This window comes from Drosophila teissieri, chromosome 3R (genome assembly GCF_016746235.2).
Source record: "Drosophila teissieri strain GT53w chromosome 3R, Prin_Dtei_1.1, whole genome shotgun sequence".
In the NCBI taxonomy this organism is placed as follows: domain Eukaryota; kingdom Metazoa; phylum Arthropoda; class Insecta; order Diptera; family Drosophilidae; genus Drosophila; species Drosophila teissieri.
The window spans coordinates 17,534,132-17,561,000 of record NC_053032.1 but is presented as its reverse complement, the minus strand read 5'-3'; the positions used below and the strand labels follow the sequence as shown (position 1 = coordinate 17,561,000).

The 26,869-nt window shown below is 42.3% G+C and overlaps 1 protein-coding gene across 3 annotated transcripts in view; it reads right to left on the bottom strand.

Annotated features, from left to right (window-relative positions):
• Positions 1-26,869, bottom strand: part of LOC122622182 (protein roadkill) — a 59,612-nt gene that overhangs the window by 1,881 nt on the left and 30,862 nt on the right. Inside the window, exons 1-4 of one of the 3 annotated variants that reach the window (XM_043800428.1) lie at positions 9,298-10,634; positions 748-898; positions 269-390; positions 37-198 (exon numbers count right to left, since the gene is read on the bottom strand). In XM_043800428.1, coding sequence (XP_043656363.1) covers positions 37-198; positions 269-390; positions 748-898; positions 9,298-10,619 — 1,757 coding nt within the window. In that variant the 5' untranslated portion in view covers positions 10,620-10,634. Of the gene's footprint in view, positions 1-36; positions 199-268; positions 391-747; positions 899-1,063; positions 1,356-9,297; positions 10,635-26,869 lie in introns of those variants that run through there. The other 2 variants (XM_043800429.1, XM_043800431.1) reach the window with 2 other exon arrangements.

Below are 26,869 nucleotides of genomic sequence, written 5' to 3'. Positions count from 1 at the left end.
CAAAAGATCAATCGTTTGTTTACAGATCGCACATACCTTTGCGATTCCATTGCTTTGGTTTCCTCACGCTTGGCATTCAGTATGGAAAATTTGAACTTGGCTCTGACTTCTGATTTGTTACACGAAACTAACAGTAGGTATAAAGAAAGGTAATCCTTGCTCTCCTCGTCGAGACCCTTGGGGTTAACCCGTAAACACCTGTGGCACGAAAAAAACACACATTCGATTAGCATATTGTGGATGACTAAGCTAAGATTAATCTACTCACCATTTTAGTTTGTCATTAGCACCGGCTGAGAATGTGGACGATTTGAGTACTTCACCCATTTCTTCCCGACAAAAACTAAAGTTATTTATGGTCCACATATAACTAAATTTAACCACTTTGACCTGCGGAAAAAACAGATAGTTGAGTGCGGATTAATATAAATTCCCATGTGCAAAGTGCCACAAACTTATCCGGTTTCCTACACCTGAGCCACACAACACACCTGTACCCGTACCTGTGCACTCGCAACGGAAATGCATTTACCGCCTTTACAACGATACGGATTCAGTTTACAATATTTGTGAAATCCGATCGGTTGGCTGCGCTTGGGCTTGGGCTTGGGTTCGGATCGGCTGCTGGCTCAGATGAGTGTTTGCAAATCCTTAGGAATGCCAAAAACCAAAAAGCAAAAACCCACAGACAGGGATGTGGAAACCCAATCCCATCGGGGGGATGGATGGCTGGTCGGCCGGACTTACCTGCGTGTAACACCAGTTCTCGGCAACTGGCGTATTAACTTCCGGCAAGGGCGGCGAGGGTACACGGCTGACCGCCATCGTGCTACTGGATGCGTGCAGGTTCGAGGTGACTCTAGCTGTTTGGCTTGCCTGACATTCGTTCACCGGCAATCTGCAAGGAATTCGGGGAGGAAATGGGATTAGTTTGGCATGGCATAGGTGGGTGTTGCAGCTAAGTCTTAAACTTATATAAACTACATACTAAGTTATTTCAAAGCAGATATCTTATTTTAGATTCATCTTGAACTGATCTTAAGAGTATAGAATGGGGGGTCACCTTGGCTCTTGTATGAGATCCATGATGCTGCGCTCGAATTCAACTTTGACGAAATTACTGTCGGAATTCGAGTGCCTGGCCAAAAGATTGAGCAGCTTCAACAGCAGCGAGTTCTCCAGCTTGCCGACCGTTGAAAAACACACACGAGTCACACAATATAGTTTATTCCGCACAGATAGAAAGGTGTTCTTCTTTCGAGGATTTAGTTTTAGACTTTTGCTAATTAAAACGATGGACGAGACACAGACGCATGGACAAGACGACGAAACGAAATGCGCCAAAAAGTGGAGCGTTCATAATGGCTGAAGAGCAATGGTTCTCAAGGGCCGTTATTCCGCACAGAAATCGCAGATTAACAGAGAACGATAGATCTAATCCAGATAAAGATAAAGATAATGATAATGTCAAAGCTTTTGAAGCTTTCCGATTGCATTCAGCGATTGTCAAACGAGACGTAGCCGCAACAAAGTAGAAACATATAACGTTAACGTTAAAATATCACAAGAAAAACACAACCGTTGCGCAGGAGCAGCAGAGGAAAACTGACTGATGGACCCGGAAAATCTCGGCAGGCAGGAGGATTTTGGTTTTAGGATTTAGGAGCGCTGCAGATGACAGCAAACAATGGACCAGGAAAATGTTGGCCAGGAGTGGAAAATTGACAAACAATGGGTCAGTCAGTCAGCCAGTCGCTGAGCCGAGGGTGAAGGTGAATGTGAATGTGAATGTAAACGTGAGCTACTCACTCACCTCATAAAGGTGCAAACTGGTGAGTGGAGAGAGAGAGAGACCGAGAGAGGGGGGTGGGGGAGGATGGGCAGAAGGATCTGCTGACGCACAATAGCAACAATAACAGAGTCCTTTCCAGGCACATGAGTGTGCGTGCGTGTGTGTTTTCAGTTGCGCAGATGCAGATGCAAGACGGCAAATGGCAGAGGAGGCCGCCTTCTTACACAGCGAGAAAAACATTACAACACTCAATAAATATCACAATTTGAAAGCCATATTTGTCTAAACTGGTAATTGAAATTATTATGATATAAGTTAATATGTTATATACTTTTTAGTTATAAATAAGAAGCATCAAGAGTTATAAGTATATGATTGATATGAAATTCAAAACCATATTTGCTGGCAATCCTGTTGCAGCGGTGCAGTAAGCCATTTCCGTATTTTAAGGACATTCAATTAGGACTCATCGATCTGTGAATTTTCACTGTGCAGACGCAAGACGTGGAAAAAGTCGGAAAAATCTGTGCAAGGCTGCGGCACACGAGCGATTTACAGCTCAGCTCAGCGCAGCGCAGCTCAGCTCGACAAGGTTGAGATTTTCAAGGTGCTGCCCGTTTTCTGCGGCTGCTGGCGATTTGATGGCCATCATCAAATCCAGCTGAAGGACCTTCAATGGGCCTCGTGTGCGAGTGTGTGTAACTGTGTGCGAGTGTGTGTAACTGTGCAAGTGTGCGTGTGAGTGTGAGCCATCAAAAGGTTGACGCAGCTCGTCAAGGTGAACAAACCGTAGACCGCGTTTTTAGCACTCAGTAAAGCCGCTTTATTCAATTTTTAGTGAGTGTGCCTTAATGTTAATGACATTGATTTGGCATTGGGGCCTCGAGCTCCCTCTCGCTCCCACTCGCTGCCTCTCTTTCTCACCGTATTCACTCATTTTTTTTGGAAACCAAGGGCCTCCAGAGCCAAACATTTTTGTTTTGCTATGACATTGAAAATCATTTGTTTGGCGCCACAAGGCGAATGACAAAATCACAGAAGTTTGGGCCCCAGAAGGTTGAGCTTGGGAACGAGAAGACGTAGTTAAGAACCTCATAATCGAATAAAGCTGGGCAAGGTGGAAAGTATGACTCATGGAGGACAAAAAACCTACAAATAATAGGAATTTTAGTGTGTCGCAGAACATTTTGTATTGTATTAAAGATGTTGTATACCACAATCTTATTATGTCCTTCAAAATACACTGACCACCACCCTTTCAGAAACTACAAACTATGGTTACTACCTCCGTTTGAGTGTAAATAAATGGAAATTGTTTGGCAAACACACACCTAGACGCAAATCCAGCCAACTCCCGCCGTCATGCCATTCGATTTGCTTACTTAGACGGCCAAAACCATTAGTTCTGCTGCAGAATAAACCCACATAGCGTGTGAGTGTGGTCTAAAGGACCCGAAAGATGAAAGATCTCAGGGCCAAAGGGCCTCGACAAACATCCGACAGCTGGGATGCGACGAATGCAGTTGGTCATGGATCGCACAGGAATCGAGAATCGAGGAATGAATAGGTAGAACTCTGCTCCCCGGGGGATCTCCCATTTGTGTGGACTCCTCGATCATCGTGGATGTGCATTTATGACAAATGGAGGCAGCGCACGCGTTAAAGCATTTAATAAATCGTTTTAGTTCGGGAAAGCGGGTTTTTTTGTTGACCAGCTGCTCGCTCGTTTGGGGGAAAAAGTTTGAAAGAAAGACTATGGATTTTCACTAATAAAAATGAAGGAAGAGTTATGTAATTTGGCAGCGACTCGCTTTGGCGCTTTCCACACTTCCGGCAACTTTTCATTAGCATTTAAATGAAATTTGATAAAGGCAGCAACTACAACAAAAGGCAATAATAAACGAAACGAACAACAACAACAACAGCCGACACCGACCGAAAATGGTGAAAATTTTTCATTTTTTTTACAACAAATTATCGCATGGCTTTTCACTTGGCGTTTTCACCAACAACAAAGGCTCCTTTCACTCGCCGCCTGAACTACAGCTACAACAACAGCAACAACAACAAATGAGTTGAGTGAAAAACGCTTTTCAGTTGTCGCCGTTGTTTTCGAGCCAAAAGGAAACGCTTTTCTTTGCTTTTCTTTTGGTTTTTACATAAATGCGGCGCCGTCGTTGCAAAAACACAGATGCAAAGATACAATTTTTTTTTCTTCATTTTCATTTTTCAGTCGCCAGCCAACAGACCGAGGGTAGAAGAAGAAGCAGCGACGGCCACGGCGGCATCAATTTAATTTAAATAATGTGAACTTTCATGCCAATGAAAATGATTTCAAAAGAGAAACTCAACGCAGTCCAACTCCCAAAACAAACTCGACAACTTCACTTCCGCTACAAATGCAACAGAGGCAACAAACGTTGAAGACGACAACAACACGAGCAACATCTTGAACAACGTAAAACAACAATGATGACACCCACCCAAAAAAAAAAATGAGGGTTTACTTTGGCACAGGGAAAACTAAGACTGGTTAAGGGTCAAGGAAAGACTATCACCAAGTAGAGATGGCAATTGAATCACTCTGTACAATGCTAAACTATGATAGCATAGTATAATTTATATTGTCATGAAGTAAAATATGTAAAGTAACTTTTAAATTAGCTAAAGCTGTTAATCCTCCATTTTTTAGAGTGTGCCCGCCACCATTCGCGACAACTCGCCAATCTTTCTCCCAATTTCCCCGTGGAGTGTCAACAGTTTGACGCATATTAATTTTAAAAACTCCCACGCTCAACATTTCTTCGCTTTTTTTCGTCGTTTTTGGTTCGGTTTTGTATGGGCTTTTTTTCGCTTTGGTGGGGGGAGTAGTTTCGTTTTGGGTCTTTCACTCAAGACTCGGTCGACGATTCGATGCGTCGTCCATTTGCCTTTGGAGTTACTTTGCAGTCGGCATTTCTGCGGAGGGAGAGAAAGCTTGGCGTCTCGCCCTGTCCCGCTCTAGCCGTGCAGCCATCACTCTCGCACTCGCATTTGCAGTTTTGCTTGCAGTTTTCGTGAAAGTCGATTCGCAGTTGCTGTTGTTGTTGTAGTAGTAGTAGTTGTAGTTGTTGTTATATAAAGCGTACGAAATCATGTAAGTGGAGTGAAATTTGCCTGCTGCTTATTTTTTTAACTGCCTTGTTTGGCCTATGCGATTGTTTTTCGCACTAATGAAAACAATTGAAAGTTGTGGAAAATTATGCTTCCATAATTATACCCTTAGCTGATTTGAACGACTTTTCCACAGCATTGCTCCCAGCTCCCATTGATCCAATTAATGGATCAATAAACTTTTGAAAAAGGCGTTAGAAACACCAGTTGTTTGTTTTTGCTCTGCTCTGATCTCATTTCGAGAAATCTGCACCGAAAAGCCATTAAAGTGGTGTCCCATTTTCAACGCATAACTTTAATGCTGTTAATTTTTACATAACTGCTGTTGCTCGCTTACAGATTTCAAATGCTAATCAACGTGTGTCACACTTTTTGTGTGGCCCAAAAAAAAAAAAACAAAAAACTAGGCCGACACAAACCAAAACGATTTTTGCTACATTTACTTGACACTTTTTTGTTTACTGTTTGTTTGGGGATTGCAGCATATGCATTTGAAAGTTTATGCTCGTGTTAATAACTAATTCAAATGAGCGAAAATATGTTACGTAAAGGGGGGAAATGGGGTGTAAATACTTGGGTACTGAGCAGATATCAGATTAATATTTACTACAAAAAATACTATGGTAAATATTGTCATATAAAAGAAATCGTTAGTTGAAATTGAAGATCAACACTGATTTTTAGGTTTTAGAGTTTTAAAATACTTTTTTAAAAGATTAAAAAAGTCGACACCAATCGAAATAATCTATCATTCAATATCGATGATTTGCCTAAATATCGATTTATGTTTTTTTTATCTATGTATATGGCGCTTGCTTAGGTGTTGCAATAAAATTCCATATTTTCTAGGTGCGCAGGCGCGTAGGCGTTTCAGCGTCGACGCAGGCAGCGCAGTCGGCAGCAAGTTTCACCGAAGCACAAAAAAAAAGAAACACAATAAACCCGAAGCAACAGCCACGAAAAGTGGAAACCCGAGGCTTGAAACGAGAGCAAGTTTGCTGACAGCGGAACGCGACTTTATGTAATCGTAAAAACTAGTTTGATGACGTAGCCGCGAGCCGAGCTTAAGAGATCTCTCTTAGTTTCTCTCTTAGCTGCTCTTTAGCCGAAAGCACGTTGTCCGTTTAGCGCGTGGCTCAAAACATACACACACACATGTACACACACACACAAACACTGATGGACAGCAATATCACCTTTTTACCAGCTGCTTTTGTTGTATAATAAATTTTCAGAGGCAAACAAGTTTTGCGGGCAGAGCGGAGCAGAAATGAAATCAATAAATTAATAATAAAGCAACCACATGTTGTGTGCCCAATTTTCATTGAAACGTTTTGGGCCAAACTTTTAGCTTGTTTGCATTTTGCCGCTTTTACCTCTTTCTCTGCACTTTCTAAACAAATTGTGAGCGAGAGAGAGAAGAAATTGGCTTTCATGCGTTTTCACATTTTGTTTTTGTCGTGCTTTCTTTTTTCTTTTCTTTTATTTCATTTCATTTATTTTTTTTATTTTTTTTGTGGCGTTTTGCTGGGATTTCTACTACTTTTTCTTTAGGCGCAAGCGTCGTGATCTTGTTGGCTTAAAAGATCTTCTTTTTATTGGCTTAGAAATTCTTGCCTGATTTCTTCGAGAGATCTGTATCTGTTCTAAATAAAATGTGGGTTGAGTGAAAGACGGGCGATATTTCGGTTTACGATCATTGGGTGAAATGTGTTAAACAAAGTGAAAACTCGGCACCGAGTTCAATTATAGTAAAAATATAAAAATGTTTACTCGTTTTTTGCTCAACAGCGGCTATGTTAATGAATTTAATTTCGCTAGTTTTGAAAGTTTAACATTTTAAATAATTTATGAAAACTAAAAAATTGACCAAGCAGACAACAACTAGCAAAAATTGGAAAGTTGCACTGCAACACCACACGATCTGTTAATAATTGCTTGAACGCGGGTTTTTTGGGGAAAGGAATTGGATTTAGCAAACGGAAGCCCGAAAAGTTCGTTGCATAATGTTGCAGCAACATGTTGCCAAGGCTCGGAGCAACATGACCAGCAACGCCAGCCCTTTCACAGCGAAAATCAGTCAAGCAAACTTCCCGTCTCTTCCCATTCGAGCAGATAAAACACAAAAACCGCATACCGAGTCCAAAGGGAAGGCCATAGGCCACACACACCCTGTATTCGAAACGCAGAAAGGGTTTCTTTTATTGGAGCTCGAAACGGAAATGCCTTGTGGAGCGAAATATGAAAGTTGAATGCGACTATTGGTGTCAAGGCTTGGAAATAATATGGTTTATATGCGGAATATTGAAATGTCTGCATTATATCATGCGCTATGATTCTTATATTATAATAATAATATGTGGCCTGGTTGATATCACAAATATTTCAGAGAATTCACTTTTCCAAGCTAATTTGGATCGTTAAGACTGTTTCTCAGAATTGATTTCCCTAAAAGCACGCAGTTGATTAAATATTAATGCTGATGTGTGAATGTTTAGGTAAGGGTGCCGACTCCAGTCGGAACCCAGCTGATAGCTGATAAGGAACAGTCCGCAATCAGCGGCCCATGACTCAGATTCGACAGTCCGGCGGCGGCGGCGGCGTCGGCGTCTGGGACAAAGAACGTTTTTTGTTCGAAATACTGCCGATTATCGTATCGGGCAATTTGCAGCAAGGCCGGAGAAAATGAAAATGAGCAACAAGTGCACGAAATTCAGAACGCAGCGCCCTAGTGAAAAGTGAATAAGTGCAACCATAACAATAACAATAACATTACCAATTACTGGCACATGGTCAACAGCATTAAGAAAGAAACCAAGCGAGCGACCACGAGCCAAGCCATGGTCTCGATTCTGCAGCTCTCTTCTTCAATGACAAAGCACCAGCTGCGACTCGTATGTAGATGTTGCTGCTGCTGCTGCTGCTGGTGGTGCTGCTGCAGCTGTTTGCTGACCCCAAATGACAAAGGTTGGCACGCAAGCCGCCGCCCACGCCCATTAATTAGCCGAAAATTGAGAGCCACTCAAACAAGAAACAACAAAAAAATGAGAAGAGAAGAGAAGCCCCCCGTTTGTCCGACCATCAGCGCATTTGTGTTTACCAAATTGTTATATTTTCTGTTCATCTTTTTGAGGTTAGGCGAACGCCTTTTGGGGTCACCGTGTGAAAGCAGCAACGAGAACGAAAAGGAGAGCATGCCGGTGCGAAAGAGAAAGCCTACCGCCAGTGGAAAGAGACGGCAGCTATTAAGGGTGGCTGATACATACACTACATACTATATGGGGAGAACTTAATTACTTAAGTTCTGTGTTTATTCGCCCCGGGGAAAAGTTACGACATTCTCTCCAGTTCTCGATGGGGCGATATGTAGTACGAAACTCGGGTGGTTCAGGGTGATCAATAGAATTAGTAAGCAAATCATCCGAGTTTCCACACCGAAGAAACCAATTACTTACGCAAGTAAGGTCATCTTAAAAAAAAACCATCTAGGTTACCCCGAGGTTGCTAACTAAAACCGAAACGAACACATACGGCAAAAGTACAAGTCATCAAAATTAAATATATACTTGTATATACATATGCGCATAGCCACATATAGCCATCGAAAAAATGGCTGAGAAACTTTTACAAAACAAACTGTTGTTTGTTTGGCGGTTCTGTTTGTTTGTTGTGGCCGTTACCCAAGGATGTGACAATGGTTACTCGAAATGTGGCCCAGAACGCAAGTGGTTCAGGGCGCAAAGGTCCTGGTAACGAAACTGGGTCATCAGCACACTCTGGGCCACACATCTCAAGTGGATTTCGGTTTCCAATTGGAGGGCCAACGATTGTTGACACTGGTTAATGTGCGCCCGTTTGTGTTACCAATTACTTGTTGCTAAGCTGGGCCAATTCGAGCTGAGTTTGGCCCATTGAATCGGTTTGTTTTAGCAGGAATTCCGTGTATTGGATATTGGATCTTAAGTTCATATGAGGTTTTATGAACTCTGTCTTTGGTTGTATTTCAAAGGCCTCTTTAGGACTTTGCAACCAATCAGATCAGATAATGCCTTAAAGTTCAACTTTAGTCAGGAACCGATTGCCACACATTCAAGACCACCTAGTTAGCATATAAATAGCATGCATTTTCCATAGCTACTGCTTTTTATAGTAGGTGCTAATGGCTTGAGCGCACAAATGCCAATGGCTGGCATTTAAGCAGCAATAATATTTATGCAAATGCCCCAAGTGGCCCTACACAGATATGGAGATATGTTCTGTTTTCATTTAACTATTGGCTAAATAGACCATTTACACACACAGAAAGGTGGGAGTATCGAGCTTAAATGGGCCAATGGGCGTGGCATATTTACCTTTTATCACAGAAATTTGCGGCGGCGTTACAAAATTCCTTAGAATTGGGGCATTTAACTAATAATACTAGGCACAGAGGAGATTGTTGTGGTTGCTGTTGATTGTTGCTGTTGCTGCTGCTGCTGTTGCTGCTGCTACTGTTGCTGTGGTGTTGATGATGGCTGCTGCTGCTGCTGTTGCTGCTGCTGTGGTGATGGTGGTGGTGCTGCTGCTGCTGCTGTGCAGGATGGGCGCAATTATAATGTTGCTGTTGTACCGACGATTGCTGATAGGAGGCTGATGCAGAGGAGGATGATGATGTGGATGCAGACGCAGATGCAGATGCGGATGCGGAGGACGAGGATGCACTGAGGGGATGGTGATGCTGCTGCTGGTTCAGATGCCGCCTAATGGACTGATTGATGCGATTCGTTATGGAGTTGGTCAGCGCCGAATGATGGCTATGCAGATGGTGTGATGATGAGGAGGATGAGGCGGCCACCGACGAGGAGGCTGCTGGTGCGGAGGAGGAGGACGAGGAGGAGGCGGCTCCGAACAGGCGGCTGGCAATGATGCTGTTGCTGTGGTGATTACTGTTGCTGCTGCTGCCACTGCCACTGTTGCTGTTGCCGCCGTTGTAGTGCGTATTGCCCGCACAGGCGCTGCTGCAGTTGTTGGAGGAAATCGCACTGGACGAGGGCGAGGGGGCGGACCGTGTTAGTATGTGTTGCAAGTTGCTGCTGCCGAATGCCGCCTGCAGTATGTTGCTGGGTGTTGCCAAATGCTGCGCCAGTGTTGCCGAGCCACTTCTACTGGTTGCTGCTGCTGCAGCCGCTGCTGTTGCTGCTGCTGCAGTTGCTCCACTTTCGTAATTCAGGTGACCCAAATGCTGTTGCAAAACCGAAGGCGCAGCTTGCTGCTGTTGCTGTTGCGGTGGTGTTGCCGTTGCTGCTGCCGTGTGTGGGTGGTGTTGTTGCTGGTGCTGTTGCTGCTGCTGTTGCTGTTGCAGCGACGATCTGCGCAATAATACTGGTGGCGTCGATATCAATTGCTGCAGGCGACTGCAATTGGCGCTGCTGCTGCTACTGGCCGCTGCTCCTGTCGCGACTGTTGTTGCTGATGCTAATGCTGCTGCTGCTGCAGATGTTGCTGCCACAGATGTTGCCGCTACCGTTGCAGTTGCGACTTCAGGCGCATTCTGAGGCTCTCCGTTTTCGCAGCAACAATTATCGCTGGTAGCAGGTTGCTGCTGCTGCTGATGTTGCTGTTGCTCTAAATTCTCATTTTCATAGATTTCATGCACACTTCGCTTTTTCTTGATTTTCACATAGGGCTCAAACATTTTACAACTTTGACAGCAAAACACTTCAAAACACTCACACACCTTTTTGTATATTTATTTGATTGGATTTGATTTGATTATAAAATATACGGATTCCTCCTGGCTTGTGTAAAAAATTGCTCAACTTTTTGGTGCTTATAAATTTTTCATTTGCACAAATCTCTTTGTTGCCACATGCCGTTTGCTTGATATTTTAGTTGCCTTACGATTTGTATATAATTTTCGAGTGTGTGCTCGATTTTGTTGTTTCGAGTAGTAGTATTTGATTTAATTTTTTCTCTTTTTTTTTTTGTATGTTATAGTTATATTTGGTGGGGCGACACACGAAGCGAGAGAGCAGGCGAATGGCGAATCCAATCGAATCGAATCGAGTTGAGTTGTGCGCTCACAAAACGAACGAACCGCTCCGCTTGAAAGTGCGCGTCGAAATGAGCTGAAATTTGAAAATACAGAAATTTCCGCCGTCCACTCGCGACGCCGACTGCGATGCTCACTGCTATTGCGACGCCGGCAGCGCTGCTCGTTTCAGTTCTCACTTCGTTTCACAGCGTGCCTCTCTCTGCGTTTCACCATGTAACACACACGCACGCACACCTACACTTTCGTTTCGCTTTGTGTGAGGTCGATGAGCACATATGGAAACGAGTGGGAAAGCTGTGGGTGTAGGAGGTCGATAGGGAGGTACCCTAAATAATACTCAAATGCATTGCTGAGTTGATCATATAGTACGCATATTCCGCTAAATTAAAGCCCAATTCAAAAAATCTATTCAAATTGCGTTTAGCTACGCAACATAATTAAGAGTACGTGGCCCTTAGATCGTAGATCATTTAATTTAATAATAAAAATTCTGATTGGCAAACATCCAGAGAGTTACGTTCAATATAAAAACCCATTTACACATATTCTCTGTTTCGTAAAGAATAAACCAATGCATGGGCATACCTTTTTGTTATACGATTACTGGGCAACAGAAGGAAGTGAGAGAGGGAGAGGGCCTGAGCAAAAAAGAGCGAGAGCCCAGCAGCGACACTGAAAATCAAGCGCAAGTGCAAAGAGTGAGAGAGGGCGAGAGCGCAAGCGAGAGAGCGAGGGAGAGAGCGAGCGTTGAGGGCCAGCTGATAAATGGTTGCGCGTGTGTGTCGTATACACTGCGTATACGCGTTTTTCGAGTGTGGGTGCGCGTGTGGTCGCAGGACGGAGGTTACATTTGCCGGCGGTCCTTGGCGTGGCGATAAACGGTAATCACTTGGTCACAGAGGCGGTCCGATCCGGTGCGCACCTCCCCCTCCACCACCGCTTTCCCGTTGACCACCTTGCTAGCCTTCTGGCGCGTCCTTCAAGGGCTTCTTCCTATTAGTCGTGCACATACCCATACGCATACGAGGCTATCGAAAATGCGGGGCTACGGAAAAGTCATCAAGGAATATGGGCACCATCTGAAAAGCCTCCAATCTCCATACACAACAACAAAAGTAATTGGTCTATTTTCCAAGGGAACTTGACAGAATGAAAGTTTGTTTCCTTGAACAGCTTTAGTCAAGCAATTTTCATCCATATTTGCATCCAGCTTTATCATAAATGTACATATTTAAACATATGAAACACATTTACTTCGCAATTAAAAGCAAAAACTAATTACTTATTTTCTAATCTTAGGCATCATATTAAATACGTTCAATAGCGTTTCTAGTTAAGTATAATTTTAAATTCAAGGACACGTTTATAAAGTGTCATAAGAGAACTTTTTGTCAGTGCATCCTGTCATCCAGGAACAGTTGACATTGGAACGTCCTATCGACGCACATCGCCGGGAAACGTAAGCTGTCGTCCTTTGTCAGAAAATGATTTTTTTTTCTTCTTTCAATTTTGGGTGGCACATTGTACTTGTACTTGTACTCCGCATGTTTGTGTGTGTATCCAAATGGGGCGTTGTCGTTGTCGGCGGCATTAGCCATCCAACTACGAGTATACATATATGTACACTGTAGAAACCAGCAACACATGTCGCTGGCAGTCGCCCATCATCACAGAACTCTGGCGGGGCCACCCAGCTGCAGATTTGTTCTTTCTGCCGGCGTTTCCTCTCCTAGCCACGCCCCCACTCCGAATCCACTTCATCCACTTCCCACTTCTTCCACTTGATCCATGGCGGGCCGAAGCAGTTATCCACTTGCAACAATTGCAACTGCAACAGCAACCACTGCTCGAATGCACAGAGGAAAATATTTTGGTTGTATAAGAATAAAGTCTTATAAAATCTCCAATGATAGTTCTCTAAAAAAGGCCATAACTTTTAAATTTACACCTATTATTTATTTATTTTTAGAACTTCTAGAAAATCATTTATATGATTTTCCCTAAGTTTGTTAGCAGTAGAAACATTTAAAAATAGAGTAAACCGATAGCATTTGCTTTTTTCAGTGCACAACGCAAATGCAACTACACTTCACAAGCCACCACTCGGCACATTCGTCTCATTTATGGCGTGCAAATTAGCATAGGGCCAAAAGGGCTTCGTGTGTGTCCTTTTAGGCCACGATGGCCATGGTGGCCACGGTGGCCATGCCACACAGAGAACTGAAAACACTAGACCCGTGTCCAGATCGCATCAGTTTCAGCTTCTGTCCGCCTCGCATCATGTGTGTGCGTGTGTGCGAGTGTGCGACTGGTAAGTGAGTGCTTGCCTGCTCATTAGTTAGATGGTCTGGGTACGTCTGACATCGCCAGAATGTGTGAAAATTGGACAGTAATGCGGCCCTCCTTGTAGTTGTTGCCGTTGCTGGATGGTACACACAGGACTACCCTTTGAAGCAGCGACGCTGGAGGTGTTGAAAGTAGCAACTATGAGTGGTGGACGGGGTCTGGCATCTTGCGATATTGGTTAGCTAATTGAGATATACAAATTTCCGCTTGGGAAATGGTGGCTGGTTGCTTCAAAAGCAATCAAATTCAAAATAGTATTCAATGGAATGTCAAACAGGAAGTGCATTTTTATTTCTATTAAAAATACCTAGAGAAACACATTTAGATTTCACCTAAAATGTGTTGCCAAGCAAGAATTTACCAGTAAAGGTTTCTGAAGGTTCATGGACTATTCATTAAATCAACAACAATTTCAAGGCAAACTCGCATACAAACTATACACTGAACGGTTTCTTTATAATTCGCTATTTAGCGTATATGTAGTTGTTTGATCATCACGATCAATTTCAAAGTTATCACCGCCCACTCGGCTAATTATGCCACAGTGGCCATATAAGGGGGGATATGCCTGAATATATATTTGATGGCGATTTGCTCAGCTCATCTTTGAAATCAAAGGCCGGCGGAGACGGACGTTCAGCGACCTTTGGGCATTTTTGTTATTTTCGCTTCGCCAACTGGAGGCGTTCGGCGTTCGGTTCAACTTCCTTTCGATTTTTGCGGAAACATTAAACAATCGCAACTGGTTCACCTTTCCACTTAGTCATTGAATCTTCAATGAGAGTCTCAATTTCATTGGGACTTTCACATTGCCCAGCTGACCCCTGCTGCTCTTTTTTCCGTCCAATATTTCACCGCTCTCTCCTCTGGCATCCATCGATTTTCAATGGATTTTTGTGTTGTTTTAGAAATAGAAATTTCGCCTAATGCTTTCCAATGTGTTTGAGTGTGTTTGCTTGCCTCTGTGTGTAGTGTATATGGCTATATGGCGATATTGCAAAATGCTCATGCACATGATTTACTTGACACTAATTTCCATAAATAAAACAAAAGTTTAATAACATCGCCCCTGCCGCTTCAATGGGTCGCTGACAATAACCCAATTTTCAATCAAGGCAGGCGTTGTCGTTCCCCCGGCACAGTGGTTTCCATGCTTAAATGGATTTGGAAAAAGATTTACTGATATACTTCTATAAGTATTAACTTTTAGGATTAAAACGTACATTTATTGTCCATAATTTACGCAGTCTCGTAGTGTGACCAAGTAATCATTAATAGGGTAAAAAGTAACGTGTGTGACCATGCTGTCGAAAATGAGTTTAAATTTGGGAATTCATTTAGTGAAAATAAAAAAAAAACTATAGCTTTTTATGAAGTCATAAAAACATCATAAACGTGATCTAACACAGTGTTTTGATGATTATGGACGATTACTCATTTATGGCCGCAGTTAGAGCACCGTGCAACATTGTAATCACCTCAGATGACAAAGTTGAAATCGAAGCAATCAAATCTGGAGGCTGCCATCTCGGCCGATTGCGTGGGTTGTTTTCGGTGCGTTGTCGAAAGTGTTAATTGATTCGATTGCCCTCGAAGTGAAGTGAGGTGGTTTTAGGGAAGCCCAGACAGAAATCGTTTGGCTCCAGAGATTGAAGCCAGCGATTAACGTGTTACGAGATGGCTAAGTCGAGTTGCATCCGTTAGATACGTGAAATGGAGTTGTAAAGCTGGCGCGAAGAGATATTGAGATACGGCATCCGAAAAAAAGCTGCCGTGGGATATAACTTCCGCACTCGTGCCGCGGGTGAAACTTTTCAGAGAGCGAGAGAAAGCGACTGCAGGGAAAGAGACGGGACGAGAGCGACTTTTCGTAATCACTTTGCAGCAATTGGCGTTTTGGTTCGGTTTCGGTTTTGTCGGTTTGAACACAACGAGAAATTTACATTTCACATTTTCACAATCTTTTTTTACTTTTTACTTTTTTCTTTTTATTTTTTCCTTTCCCCCTGCACTGCTCATGTAACAAATGAGTGATTGGAGCAGCTTTCCGCATTTCACACACTCACAGACGAGCAGCATAGAAATCTGCGCTTTGTCGTCATCATTGATCGCCGTCGTCTTGGCCTGGCTTTTTTCGTATTTGCTGGCCTTTTTTCTCCGCCTCTGTTGCTTTCTTTGCGACGACGTCGGCTCTGGGAGTTAATTGTTTGGGTAAAATCGGTTAAGGGGGCCAATTTGGTAAGTGAGATTAATAGGAAGATGCTTAGCTTGGAGTTTTCACATTTTCTGGAAATCATCAAGGCTTATTTTTAAAGCCTCACAGCAGGTTCAGTGCATTAGAACTGATATGCACATCAATGAATATATAAACTAATAAGTAACTGCAGGGGTATTTATTCTTTAACTACGCAAAGTTACAGTATTTCTCTTTAATCTTACATTCCAGTAATAAGAAATAATCTTTTGTTACAGAAATAATATTGTTCCACTGATTTCATTATACTATAACCCACGCAAAAGGGAAATTCCCAAAGGGATTAGGAAAGTTTACGCCCAACTTCAACCATTAAATCCATTGAATTAATCATTGCACCATCTATCTATTCCCAATTTCCCCTAGATAAATCCCCACTAATTGAGGCCGTTTTATGTTAACGTAAATGCGTCCGAAATTGGGCGAAATCTGTGCGATTTGATCGCTTTCGGTTGATTGCCTCGATGTTTTGTAACAGAGATCAGCTTTTTCCGGCCCATTCCCTGTCACGCGCCTATCGAAATCTAGTCCAGTGATAAATCATAAAATGATTTACAATTCGGGTACGCTCCGTTTCGATTTGTATTTGCGTTTGCGTTTGCGTTTGTTTCTCTTTTTTTCGTAACCCAAAGACAAACCCATTTCGGCCCGGCTTTTATTGGACGTCTAATGGGAAGGGGTAGGAAAATTGTTGCCAGGCGATGGTGAGTGAGATTCACTTGGCCTTGGGTCGAATTTTTATTGCCTTTGTGGTTTCGATTATACAATAATTCCGAGATGCTGAGAAGAAATAGTTCGTTCAGGTAGTTGCAACCAAATACTGATTGAATTTCCTGTGGTCCAAACATGATTCTGCGATAAACAAAACAGGGGACAAATTGCAAATGTCACAACGTTGTAAAATGTGCAAAAAGTCTAAAGCACACAGACATACACCAATTCATCCCGGCGGCTCGGGATCATCGCACAATGTATTCATCAATTGGCAGAGGAAAAATAAAAAAAAAATATGAAAAATAAACAAAGTCGAAGGTAATCCAAACTGGAGACAAAGCGATCTTTCACGGCGAGGCGAAGAACACCCAGGATGGGATTTTGTCAGATCTTATCTCGGGCCTCAAACGAAAATGTCAAAACATCCCATCCCATCCCCTGCCATCCGATTACCTCCTTTGGGTAATTGTGTGGAAGGTAAATTATGAAACTGTCGTTTGGGCATCTTCTTGGCCTGGCTTTAAATGGCATCGCCTGGCCTGACTGACGGATCCAGACGATATAATGCTGCATATATCCCGCTGCTAACCGCAAGAATGGCGAAATGGCCAGAAGCCGTACAAGTGCCGAGGATGATGAGCCGGCGGAGAAGAAGGAGGAGGAGGATAGGAGGAGGAGGAGGAGGTATGGATCTGGATATGTGCATCCCACGGCGTTTGTTTACGCTCATTAAACGTGAAAAGGTGCCACCCGAATAGGCAAACGGCCTGCAGACCTCCGGCCGCGAAGCCTTAGCACCTGTAGACCAGTCGGCACAAGAAGAAGACTCTTCGGTCTGCGTGTGTGGTCTCTTCGGAGACGGAAAAGGGAGACGACCACCACCATCACCACCATCAACACCACCAACGCCGCCACCCTTTCCTCCTCCATTCTTGGCCGCAAACAATTCTCTAACAATTACGCCTCAATGGCATATAATTCAATCTTCCGCTGGCACTGCTCTTTTGTCTGATGGATGTGTGATGGATAGCTCCCAAAGAGGAGGGCAGAATGCAAAGAACACACGCACACAATGTACATTGTACATTGTCTTAATACCTTCTGCCAGGTGTGGATTGTGTATCTGTATCTGGCCATCTGAATCCGTATCCGTGTATCTGCGGCTAGGCTAATTTGAAGTGCGTGCATCATGGACTTCGTGTGTGGCCCCAGGACTTTGGGATCAGGGAGGGGCAGCGAAGCGGGGACCACAGTGAATACCCATTCAGTGGGAAATCAATTAAGTGAGCAGGGGAATCTGAAAGGATTTCCTTTGTGTGTGGCTATAAAAGGCTATTTATTGTTCATTTTCATGCAACTAGAAATTAATATATGAGTTTAAAATGTTTGGACTCTTAAAATAATCACTTGAGTAATGTGACCAATTGGTATAATGATGCAATTAATAAAAGTTTAACTTCATATTTGATCAAAATGATATAAGAAAATATTGCTACACTAAGTGGTTTCCCTGTGTGCATTTATAAGTTAAAATGTATTCCAACCACAAGTCTATGCAGCATCCACTGTACCCATACCCATCGAGCACTGAATTCAAACGCCGACTTCTGAGAGCCTTAATAAACAAAAAAACGAAAAAGTTACCAAGAACTCCCGACTGGCTCTCATAAAAATTTCGTGTTTTTTTCGATCTTTTTATTTTTGTTTAATAATTTAAATAAAAAATGCCACCAAAGTGGTTTCGGGCTATAGCTGGGCAAACACGGCTTATGCTGAAGTGCGAGTATGTGTGTACGTTAAGCGCAGACGCAGAGCCTAAACACACTCATATAGCAGATACAAGATACAGGGTAGGCAAACAAAGTAAACATGTGAGGCGGCCTCAGTCGCAGTCGCAGTCTCAGTTTTTGACTCTCGTGGAACGAGAACGGCGACGGCTGACGATTCTTGCCACACACGATCATCAAGCGGCGTTGGTGGGCTCTCAAACCCTGAAACCCTCGAAACCCGGTGCCTGGAACCACAGACGTCTCGCTCGGACGGTTCCACACAGATCCCAGATCCCAGGTCCCAGGTCCCAGAAAAGCCAGAGCTCCGATGGCAGAACCCCCTGACCAGATTCAGTGTTGCTGGGCCTAAGATTACAGGAAGCGAACACGACAAGCATTCAAATTAGCTAATTAGCGGGGAAGATTAATATGCGTTTTCGGTGTGCGGAGATATGATTACTCGTTTTTTCTCTGGACAAATAGATAGCTAGGATTTGAAGTGTTTCCTTTATTCATTTTGATATCATTCCATATTTAGCTGAAAACCTGACCCAAGAACCTGACCAATGCGAGCGGAAACCCGCCGAAGCCAAATGGCCAGGCCAGTTGAGACGGCCAAGTTGAGTTGAGAAGACAAGCCTTAAAACTAAGGGCAAAGCAAATGCAACAAGTAGAATCGTTTGGTTGTCGCCATGCCCCACCTCCCTTTTGCCTTTTTATGGATTTTATGGCCGTTGCTATTTCGCTTTAATTGTTTTCCCTGAGCCCTCGGTTCATTATTCCCGTAATCCAAACAGATCAAGTCCAAGGCCTCCTTCGGTGTTCCTTTTCCATTTTATTGTTGCTGCCATTTAAAATCCCCGCCCAGCCTAAAGAAGCTGACCTTTGACACTCGACTGCGGTTCGGCTGTTGTGCCCGGGCGTCGATTAAGGCGGCGGGTAATTAATTCTCCTTTTTTTATTATCATTCTTATTATGGGGCATTTAGCTTGTAATTAGTTTGTAGAATTAGCCACAGGTTGTTGCGATGTTGGGTTGTTTGCTTGCCGGCTTCTTGTGTGGCTTTGTGTGGCCGGAGGAGCTTGGTAAAGTGAATTCGAGATGGTATCAATTTGGTTGGCCACTTCTTGGTAATAAGGCTTGTACTGTGTTTGCTTTCGCTGGAAAGGAGACCCGCAGAAGTTTGTTTATGGGCACTTGGCTAGACTAGAAGTATGATTCAAAGGCTTTGCACTCGCAGTGAAAACAATGCTCACCCTAGAGAAAATCCCATTCATTTGGGGTATGACAACGCCTTATCAACTCAAGGCTGTCTTCGAAATAATCGGAATTTCGAGTTAATAAACCGAACTGATTAGAAATTTCATTGAAGTAATCAAGAGTCGATTTTGGCAAACTGATAAGCAGTTTAACAATGACAAATGATAGTCTCAAGGAAAGAAATGTTGCAGCACATTGAACCATAAATATACGAGTATATTAAGATTATGAATAAGTAGAAAAAATGATACATTAATAATGTTTTTTCTAATCACAATGTCCTATGATTGCAACTTTCAAATCAGCTGTTGAGCAAATAAGCCCAGACGCGTACTGACAGCAATCCAAAAAGCAAACTGTGAAAAGAAACGCCAGAAAGCAATCGCCATCGTCAAGGCCCAGTTAAGAGAGTTAACAGTACAATGGACGGTGGTGAGGAAAAAGAAAAAAAATTAAATACAATTTCGGGCGTCTGCGTCTGGCGCCCTAAATGAAGACAAATTGTAAATAAACGTAAATTTTCGAAACGAAAGAGTGAAAACTGTGTGCGGACAAACATTTAGCAGCGGCGGGTTACATAAAATAAAAAAATAAATGGTAAGAAAAGGTTTGAAGAGTCCGCCGGATAGATGGCCATTAAAAAATAAAGTCTGGCCGAAGAAGAAGAGCAAAAATAAAATAATACAACAAAATGAGGGTTACGCACAATATGCGAAGTTTTGGCTTCTGTTGTTGCTGTTGTTGTTGCATGTGTAATTAAGCGAAATTAGGACAGTCTCCTCCGTGAAGAAAAAGAAGAGATGCAAGTTAAAATTTTGGAAAAAGAAAGCCGCGGGAAAAAGACTCATTTTGGAGAGACAGTCTTCGGCAGTCTTCGGTGTGGCTAGTCTTCGGATTTCAGAGTCTTCGTCTTCGGCTTCGATCAAACTAAGCCAAGTTTTGTTTTTTTTTCATACCCTACCCCCCTCCTCACAGCCGTTTTTTGTGGCCGATTCGTGTTTGCCGCTTATTACGTTTGTTGCTGCTTTTTTGCTTTTTGCTTTTGCTGCCGCTGTCGTGCCCCCTTTTTTGGGGCCATATGGCGACGCCGACTGCGACGCCGGCGACGAGGCTTGCACAAAAAACGCGTCGCGCTTATTATGTAATAGGTAACGAACGGCGTCGCTACGTTTTGTCATTTCGCCGTTTATTTTTTGGATACCCCATACAGTGGGTAGTATTATTTACCGCCCAATTTGCCCATAAACAGATGGAAAATGAATTAATTTATGCCCAGGAAATCGTTTCTATTTTGAAATCATAGCAAAGAGCGCTCTTAGATAATAAGAAATATACTAAATATTTAGTTTTTTTATTAACAAAAAAATAATTTAGCTGTTTTTAAATATAAGTAAAACACAATTTATTTATTAAGGTCAAAATATGGATAAGAATCAGACTAAACTCGAAACTTTACAAAAAAGAAACATTTGTAAAAACTCTATATTTTAAAAAGCAATTATGAAATGTGATAATGGAATGTGTTATCAACCATGTTCTAGAAATAAAAAAAAATGTAGTATTCAAAAATATACATTAAGATATCATTTGTCTACCTTATTTTACTCTTCTAAAATATTTGAGTAAGAGTATTTCCCACTTCGGTCTATCCAAGCACCTCCCTTTACTTCTGGTTTATCATTCGTTGCTGTTGTTTATCGTATATTTTAGTTTCAATTTTTCGAAGTTGCCAAAAAAATTGAGCAGGCTAAAAAAGCGAATGCAACTGCAGCTGCGGCGGCTTAGTTGCAACTGCAACTGCAACATCCAGCGGCAGCTTCAACTCTCGCGCATTGAAAGATAAAATTGTCCAATTTTTTGCTGGTGTTTTCATTTTTATTTTTGGCTTCTCTTATTTTTTTTGGCCGTGCTTATTTTATAATTTGCTGCGCTTTTTACAGCTCAAGCCATGAAAAAGAGGTGAAACTAATTTTTGTTTTTGGTGTGGAAATCCGTCGCAGCGTTTATGTAATGCGGGTATATTTTCTTTTTGTTTTTTTATTTTATTTTTCCAGAGGGCGCTGCTGTGAAATGTCACTCCTAGAATGGGCAAAAGAGAGAGAGGAGTGCAGCATGTGTGTGCAACTGAGATAGGAATATGGGATATGGGGGAGGGGAGTATCTCTTCGGCGGGCTGCACAATTAAATCGATTGCACAACAATCGCAGAAACTAAAAGACAATTGAAATTAGAAAGGCTGCAGAGCCGGGCGAATTTAATGTCTGCGGTATTTGTATTTGCGAGAAGAAATAAAACAAAAAGTCCTACAACAAAGGTTGAGCATCGTTGGCTGTGAAAGGTGAAAGGTGTAGATAATCGGGCAGCAGAGAAAAGAGAGTTTTTCGAAGTCGTCGTGTGTGTGATAGCGGGTGAGATTTGGGTACATTTTGGGTATACAACACTCGAATCGCGGGTGGCTTCGATATGTTTCGTTTCCCTCTGTCTGTCTTTTCGGTTTTAAATATATAAAATTTACGGTCTTTCGCTTCGAATTTCTGTTTTTGGTTTTTTTGGCGTTTTTGGTTTTGGGTTTTTGGTATTTTGGTTTAGGTGTTATGAATTCGAGTGAAATCGCAGTACGAAGATGCGGGGGAAAAAGTGCATGAATTTGTTTTTAGGCCACCGATAGTTCCGGCATTTCGCCGCCCTGCGCCCCCCGAGGGAAGTGGGGTCAAAACTTTCGGGGCGTCGAGAAATTGATTGGCGAAGCGAATGGAAATTCAATTTGTAATGCGGCAGTGAGAGCGGTACAGCGGTACAGCGGGTGGCGTTAATCGTTAACGCTTTGGCTATGGCTAGGCTGTGGCTAAGATACATTTCAGTTGGCCAATTGTTACACATAAGCGGTGAAAAGTGTTAAGAGGGTGTGAATGGTGGCGCATTTGCATAAATTGCATAATAAAAGCCAGCCGCTAAAAGCGTTTTCACAACCTGCTTGCGGAAGTGTTATACAAAGTATAACAGCTGCACAAGGAAGTTCTATTGTTAGCAACGGTAATGAAATGACACAAATACATACATACATATTATTGCTAATTTTTATTCCTTACAATCTAATTATTTACAGCCTTCTGAGAGCTTTACAGTACATTCTGTTATATTGCCGTCATGTAAATTATCTGTTATGTAAACACATAAGTAATGGTTGCAATGTGAAAAAAGTTACACTGTTATTCGTTTGATGACCTATCAACTGGCATTGATCGGCATCAATCCAACGACATATCAAATTCCATTCGAAAGGTGAAAACGGTATTGAAGTGATTTTCGCGCTCACTAATGTGAATCTCAATATAACACTTACTATTACAACAAATCGAATGGTGAGCAACAGTTCAGAGACACGAATGTTCGTGTCGAAATGTCATGGACCCTTTTCAGTCCGTCTCCCCACACTTGGCACCCACTTTTGCCTAACCCACGCCCCCTAATAACCCAATCTCCCCCACCCCCCTGACCCGGCGAAGAGAAAGATAGTGGATAATAAACGAACTGCCCGCATTGTTACAAGAGCCTCGGGAACTTTTTCTTGTTAGTTTTTGTCTGGCCAACACATAAATTTCCCTGGCTGAACTTTCAAAACCCAAATGAAACTGTTCAAATGAACAGCGACGATTTGCATTCAACTTTTGCCTCGGACTGGCCATTGTTTTTTGCATAATTTCCCTGGGAGGAAAAGCCAACTCTGCCCCCAAAAGGAAAAACAAAATCAGTTCGCCTTCCATGGCCGCAGATCTCCGATCGTTTTCCGAAAGAAAGTCATTAAGTGAATGGAAGACCCCGAAGTAGCAAAGTAGCGAAGAAGCGGCTGTCGTAGAGCAGCAGTCACAAATTAGCGTTCAAATTAAGTGATTATCATTATTATTAGCCGGAGATACATTTCTGAAAATGTATAAATCGAGATCAATTTGCTGTGTGTGCTTTCTGTTAGCGGCTTATTCAAATGAAAGTTGAAGGGGTGGTGGTGGGGAGTTGGAGTTGTGAGTAGTAAATCGGCGCCCACATCGATCTCTATGTGATACTTTCTAAATGTGCGACCGCGTTGCACAATTTTTCTTCTGCTCTTCAAGCTCTCGATTTTTCGGCGGGGTAATTGCAACTGCAACTAATGTGAAATTCAATTTGCTGCCCCAGAAACAACAACAGATGCACTGCGAAAATGGAACGCTATGAACTCTTTACTACGGAAATATATTATAATAATAATAATTACCCAAATGGTGGTTATCATATTACTGAAACTCTTTATAAGACATATTCCATTACCAAAACCATGCCAATTCGTGACCAATTTTGGTGATATTTCTGTCGGTGTTCGGAAATAAAACTTTCCAAGTTGCAAAATTTTCAAAGCGGACGACAAACGAAATTTGTTTAACTTTCCACAGTCGCAGCAGCAGCAACAGCAACAGTAGCAGCGGCAAAGTTCGGTTATGTCATAACACAGAGGTGAGGTAAGTCGGCGAAAGGGGGGCGGGGAGCGGAGAGGCGGGAGAGGTGCGATTTCCCTCAAGTGAAACTGTAAGCTGTGGTTATATACATACACATACATACATATATTTCTTTTCCATCAGTTTGTATTTTTTTGGAAAGCCGCAAAAAGGCAAAGTAAAACTGAAGTCGCACAGCCGCCAAAGTTGAAGAAAAAGAGCACCGGACTATCCGTAGGCCTCTCTTTTAATGCGTGGGGACAACCAACAACAACAACAAACACATTGGGGCCAAAAAGACAGCAACAACAACATTAATAGTAGTAGCAAAAACAACAATGAAACGAAAACGAAAGTGTGCGCATCCGCAATTAAAATTGTAAACGCAAGAGTTTACAAAAGTGGTAGAAGCAACAAGCGCGGGGAAGCGACATAAAAATGGTTGGGTTTTCAGAAAAATGCCACCAAAATGCGGTCGCTCGTCTGTCAAATTAGAGGCACAAGTTTTCGAGTGAAAATTTTGACCCAATTTCGGTGGTTTTTCGGCCGAAATGCGATTACCTAATGCCGCCAGGAGAAGCAACTCAGTCAGCCGCAGTCGCGCCCTTGCGTTTTTTTTTATGTATTTTTACCTAAAGTATATCTCAAGGCTTAAGCCTTTTTTATCACAGTCAATATCTGTGAGATTCGCCACAGTATACATTGAATATTGATGGAAAAATGTAAATGTGTCGGCCAAAAACCCGAAGGCTTTGTAAACATAAATGATGGAATCAAAAATGCATATTTTTATGATCTTTATTCTAATTGATAAACAAGGTAAATTGATCTGTAAAACAGATTTGCTACCCAAAATTAAAGCCGTTGTTATATGTGTTTTAGCTTAATTTTAAGAAATTCGTCTGTGGTCAATTAGTTGAAAACCCTTTTCCCCCGTCGCAGATCGTTATAACTCCAGATATTTGGGGCACGCATGGATCGACGCAACTGGTTTGCTTATCGCTCGTATTTTCGGACATTTTTTAGAGTCGTTATAAATGAATAATTGCGCTTGGGTCTCCAAAATGGGTCACCCGAGACGAGATCTGATCGAATCGGATCGATTCGAATCGTATCGTATCGATCGAGTTTCCCTTTTGTCTCGCAATGCAGCGTAATCGATTTAAATAAATTATAATTACTCACGCGGAATGGAGAACGTGGGTTTTTTTCTTAAATGTATCCTTGACTCAAAAATGCCGACATGGCTGCTTAAGTTTACACTTTAATGAAAATCTCTTTCGGGAAACCCAATTACATACCTGTAACGATAAGATAAGCAGAAATAATCAGATTAAAATTGGTCAGAGATTACATACAAAATTAAGAGTGCTATAAATTATTTTAATGCCTTTTGTAATAAACAAATTATACCCATTTTAGATCAGAACTTTATGTCCAAACTCAATTCCTTCGGAACTCAAAGATTTATGATCTTTGCATTAAAAAATCCTTAACTTAAAGAACCCTATTAAAATTACCTTTGACAATAAATGTCCTAAGTCCCTGAAATGATTCATAACCCAAATCGAATTCCCAGAATCTATGCTCAGAAACATCAAAAGATTTAAAAAAAGAGAATCTCAGAAAATTTCAACAATCAAACCGAACCGAATCAAAATGAAACGAGCGAAACGCTTTGGTGGATCAATACATCGTAAAAAACAAAAATATGAAATCACTTTGTGACGATGATGATGACGACGACGACATGCCAAAGTGAAATTAGCCCAAAGTTGAAATCCATTTAGAAATCTACATGAACTCAAATGCGTGTGTAAAAAGGTAAGGCAAAAGGCACAAAATTAACAGCAGAAAAAAAGACAGATACATTCAACTTGTGATATTAACCCCGCCATAAATCAATGGCAACCGTCCAGCCAGACATCGCACAACACCCGTCAAAGTTGACAGGGTCCCCTCGCTATAGAGGACCAGATTCAGATATGGGAATAGGGGGGTGGGGGGGTAGGGGGGATCCGACGGTAAGGGGGTAAGGGGGCAGGGCTGTTTGTCATTTGGGCCTAGGCGTTGGCCCATAGCTGTCCATTTGTCGTCTATCTTCGTCTCGGCCCTGTGGCTTTTGTCATGTGCGACTTTTAGGGCATCGTGCCCGGTTATGGCTTCCATCTGATCGGCCGATGAGACCGACCCTCTTACACACACTGACACACACACACACACACACCAGTATTTTGCCCCCACTTTGCTTAGCCCAAAACGCCATCGAAAGTTGAGTTTACTTTGGCCATATTGGGGGTCTGGGGTCTCATCTCGGCCTAAGCCGCTTCGTGTCACTTGGCCCATGGCTTGTTAGGCCCTCATTTTGTTATGCCCTATTAAGAAAAAAGATGGAGTGCTGAGATGAAAAGGTAGGACTTGTTAACTGTCTTTTCAGTTGAATTGCACCATATACATCTGGGGTCCTAGGGACTTAGGTTACTCAAATGGGAATTTTGTGCAGATGACCTATTACCCTTTAATAAACATTTTAAATAATATTAATATATAATTATTATTAAATATTGGCAATACATTAGGAAAGAATGTATGTCGCTTAGCTTTAAAAATATATATTAAATATATATTTAAATTATACCATATCTTAAGAGATTCTCCATCTTCCGCATACATTTTTACAAGGCGGTAGAGTATCTAAGCCGCGTTAATTTCTTGGTTTAATATTCAGCTTTGGCGGCTTGCTGCAAAAGCATCCAAACAATTCGAGCTGAAACAACAAATAGTCACGCATAATCTCCAAATGGAGGACGGACTGGGCCCAACTTGAAGGCGAAAAGCCCATGTGCCGCTGATGCTTCTGCTTGGCTAACTGACTTGGGAAAATGACGAACTGAGAGATTGGCTAACTGGCTAACTGGCCAACTGACAAACTGACAAACTGGCTAACTGAGAAACTGGCTAACTGACGGCCGTTTCACGGCCAGAGACCGGACCCAGACCCCGTTCATAGGCATAGTTTGGATTGCACAGTGAAAAGCAGCTGCGATGTTGAGTTATTCACACAAATTTCACGCCAAT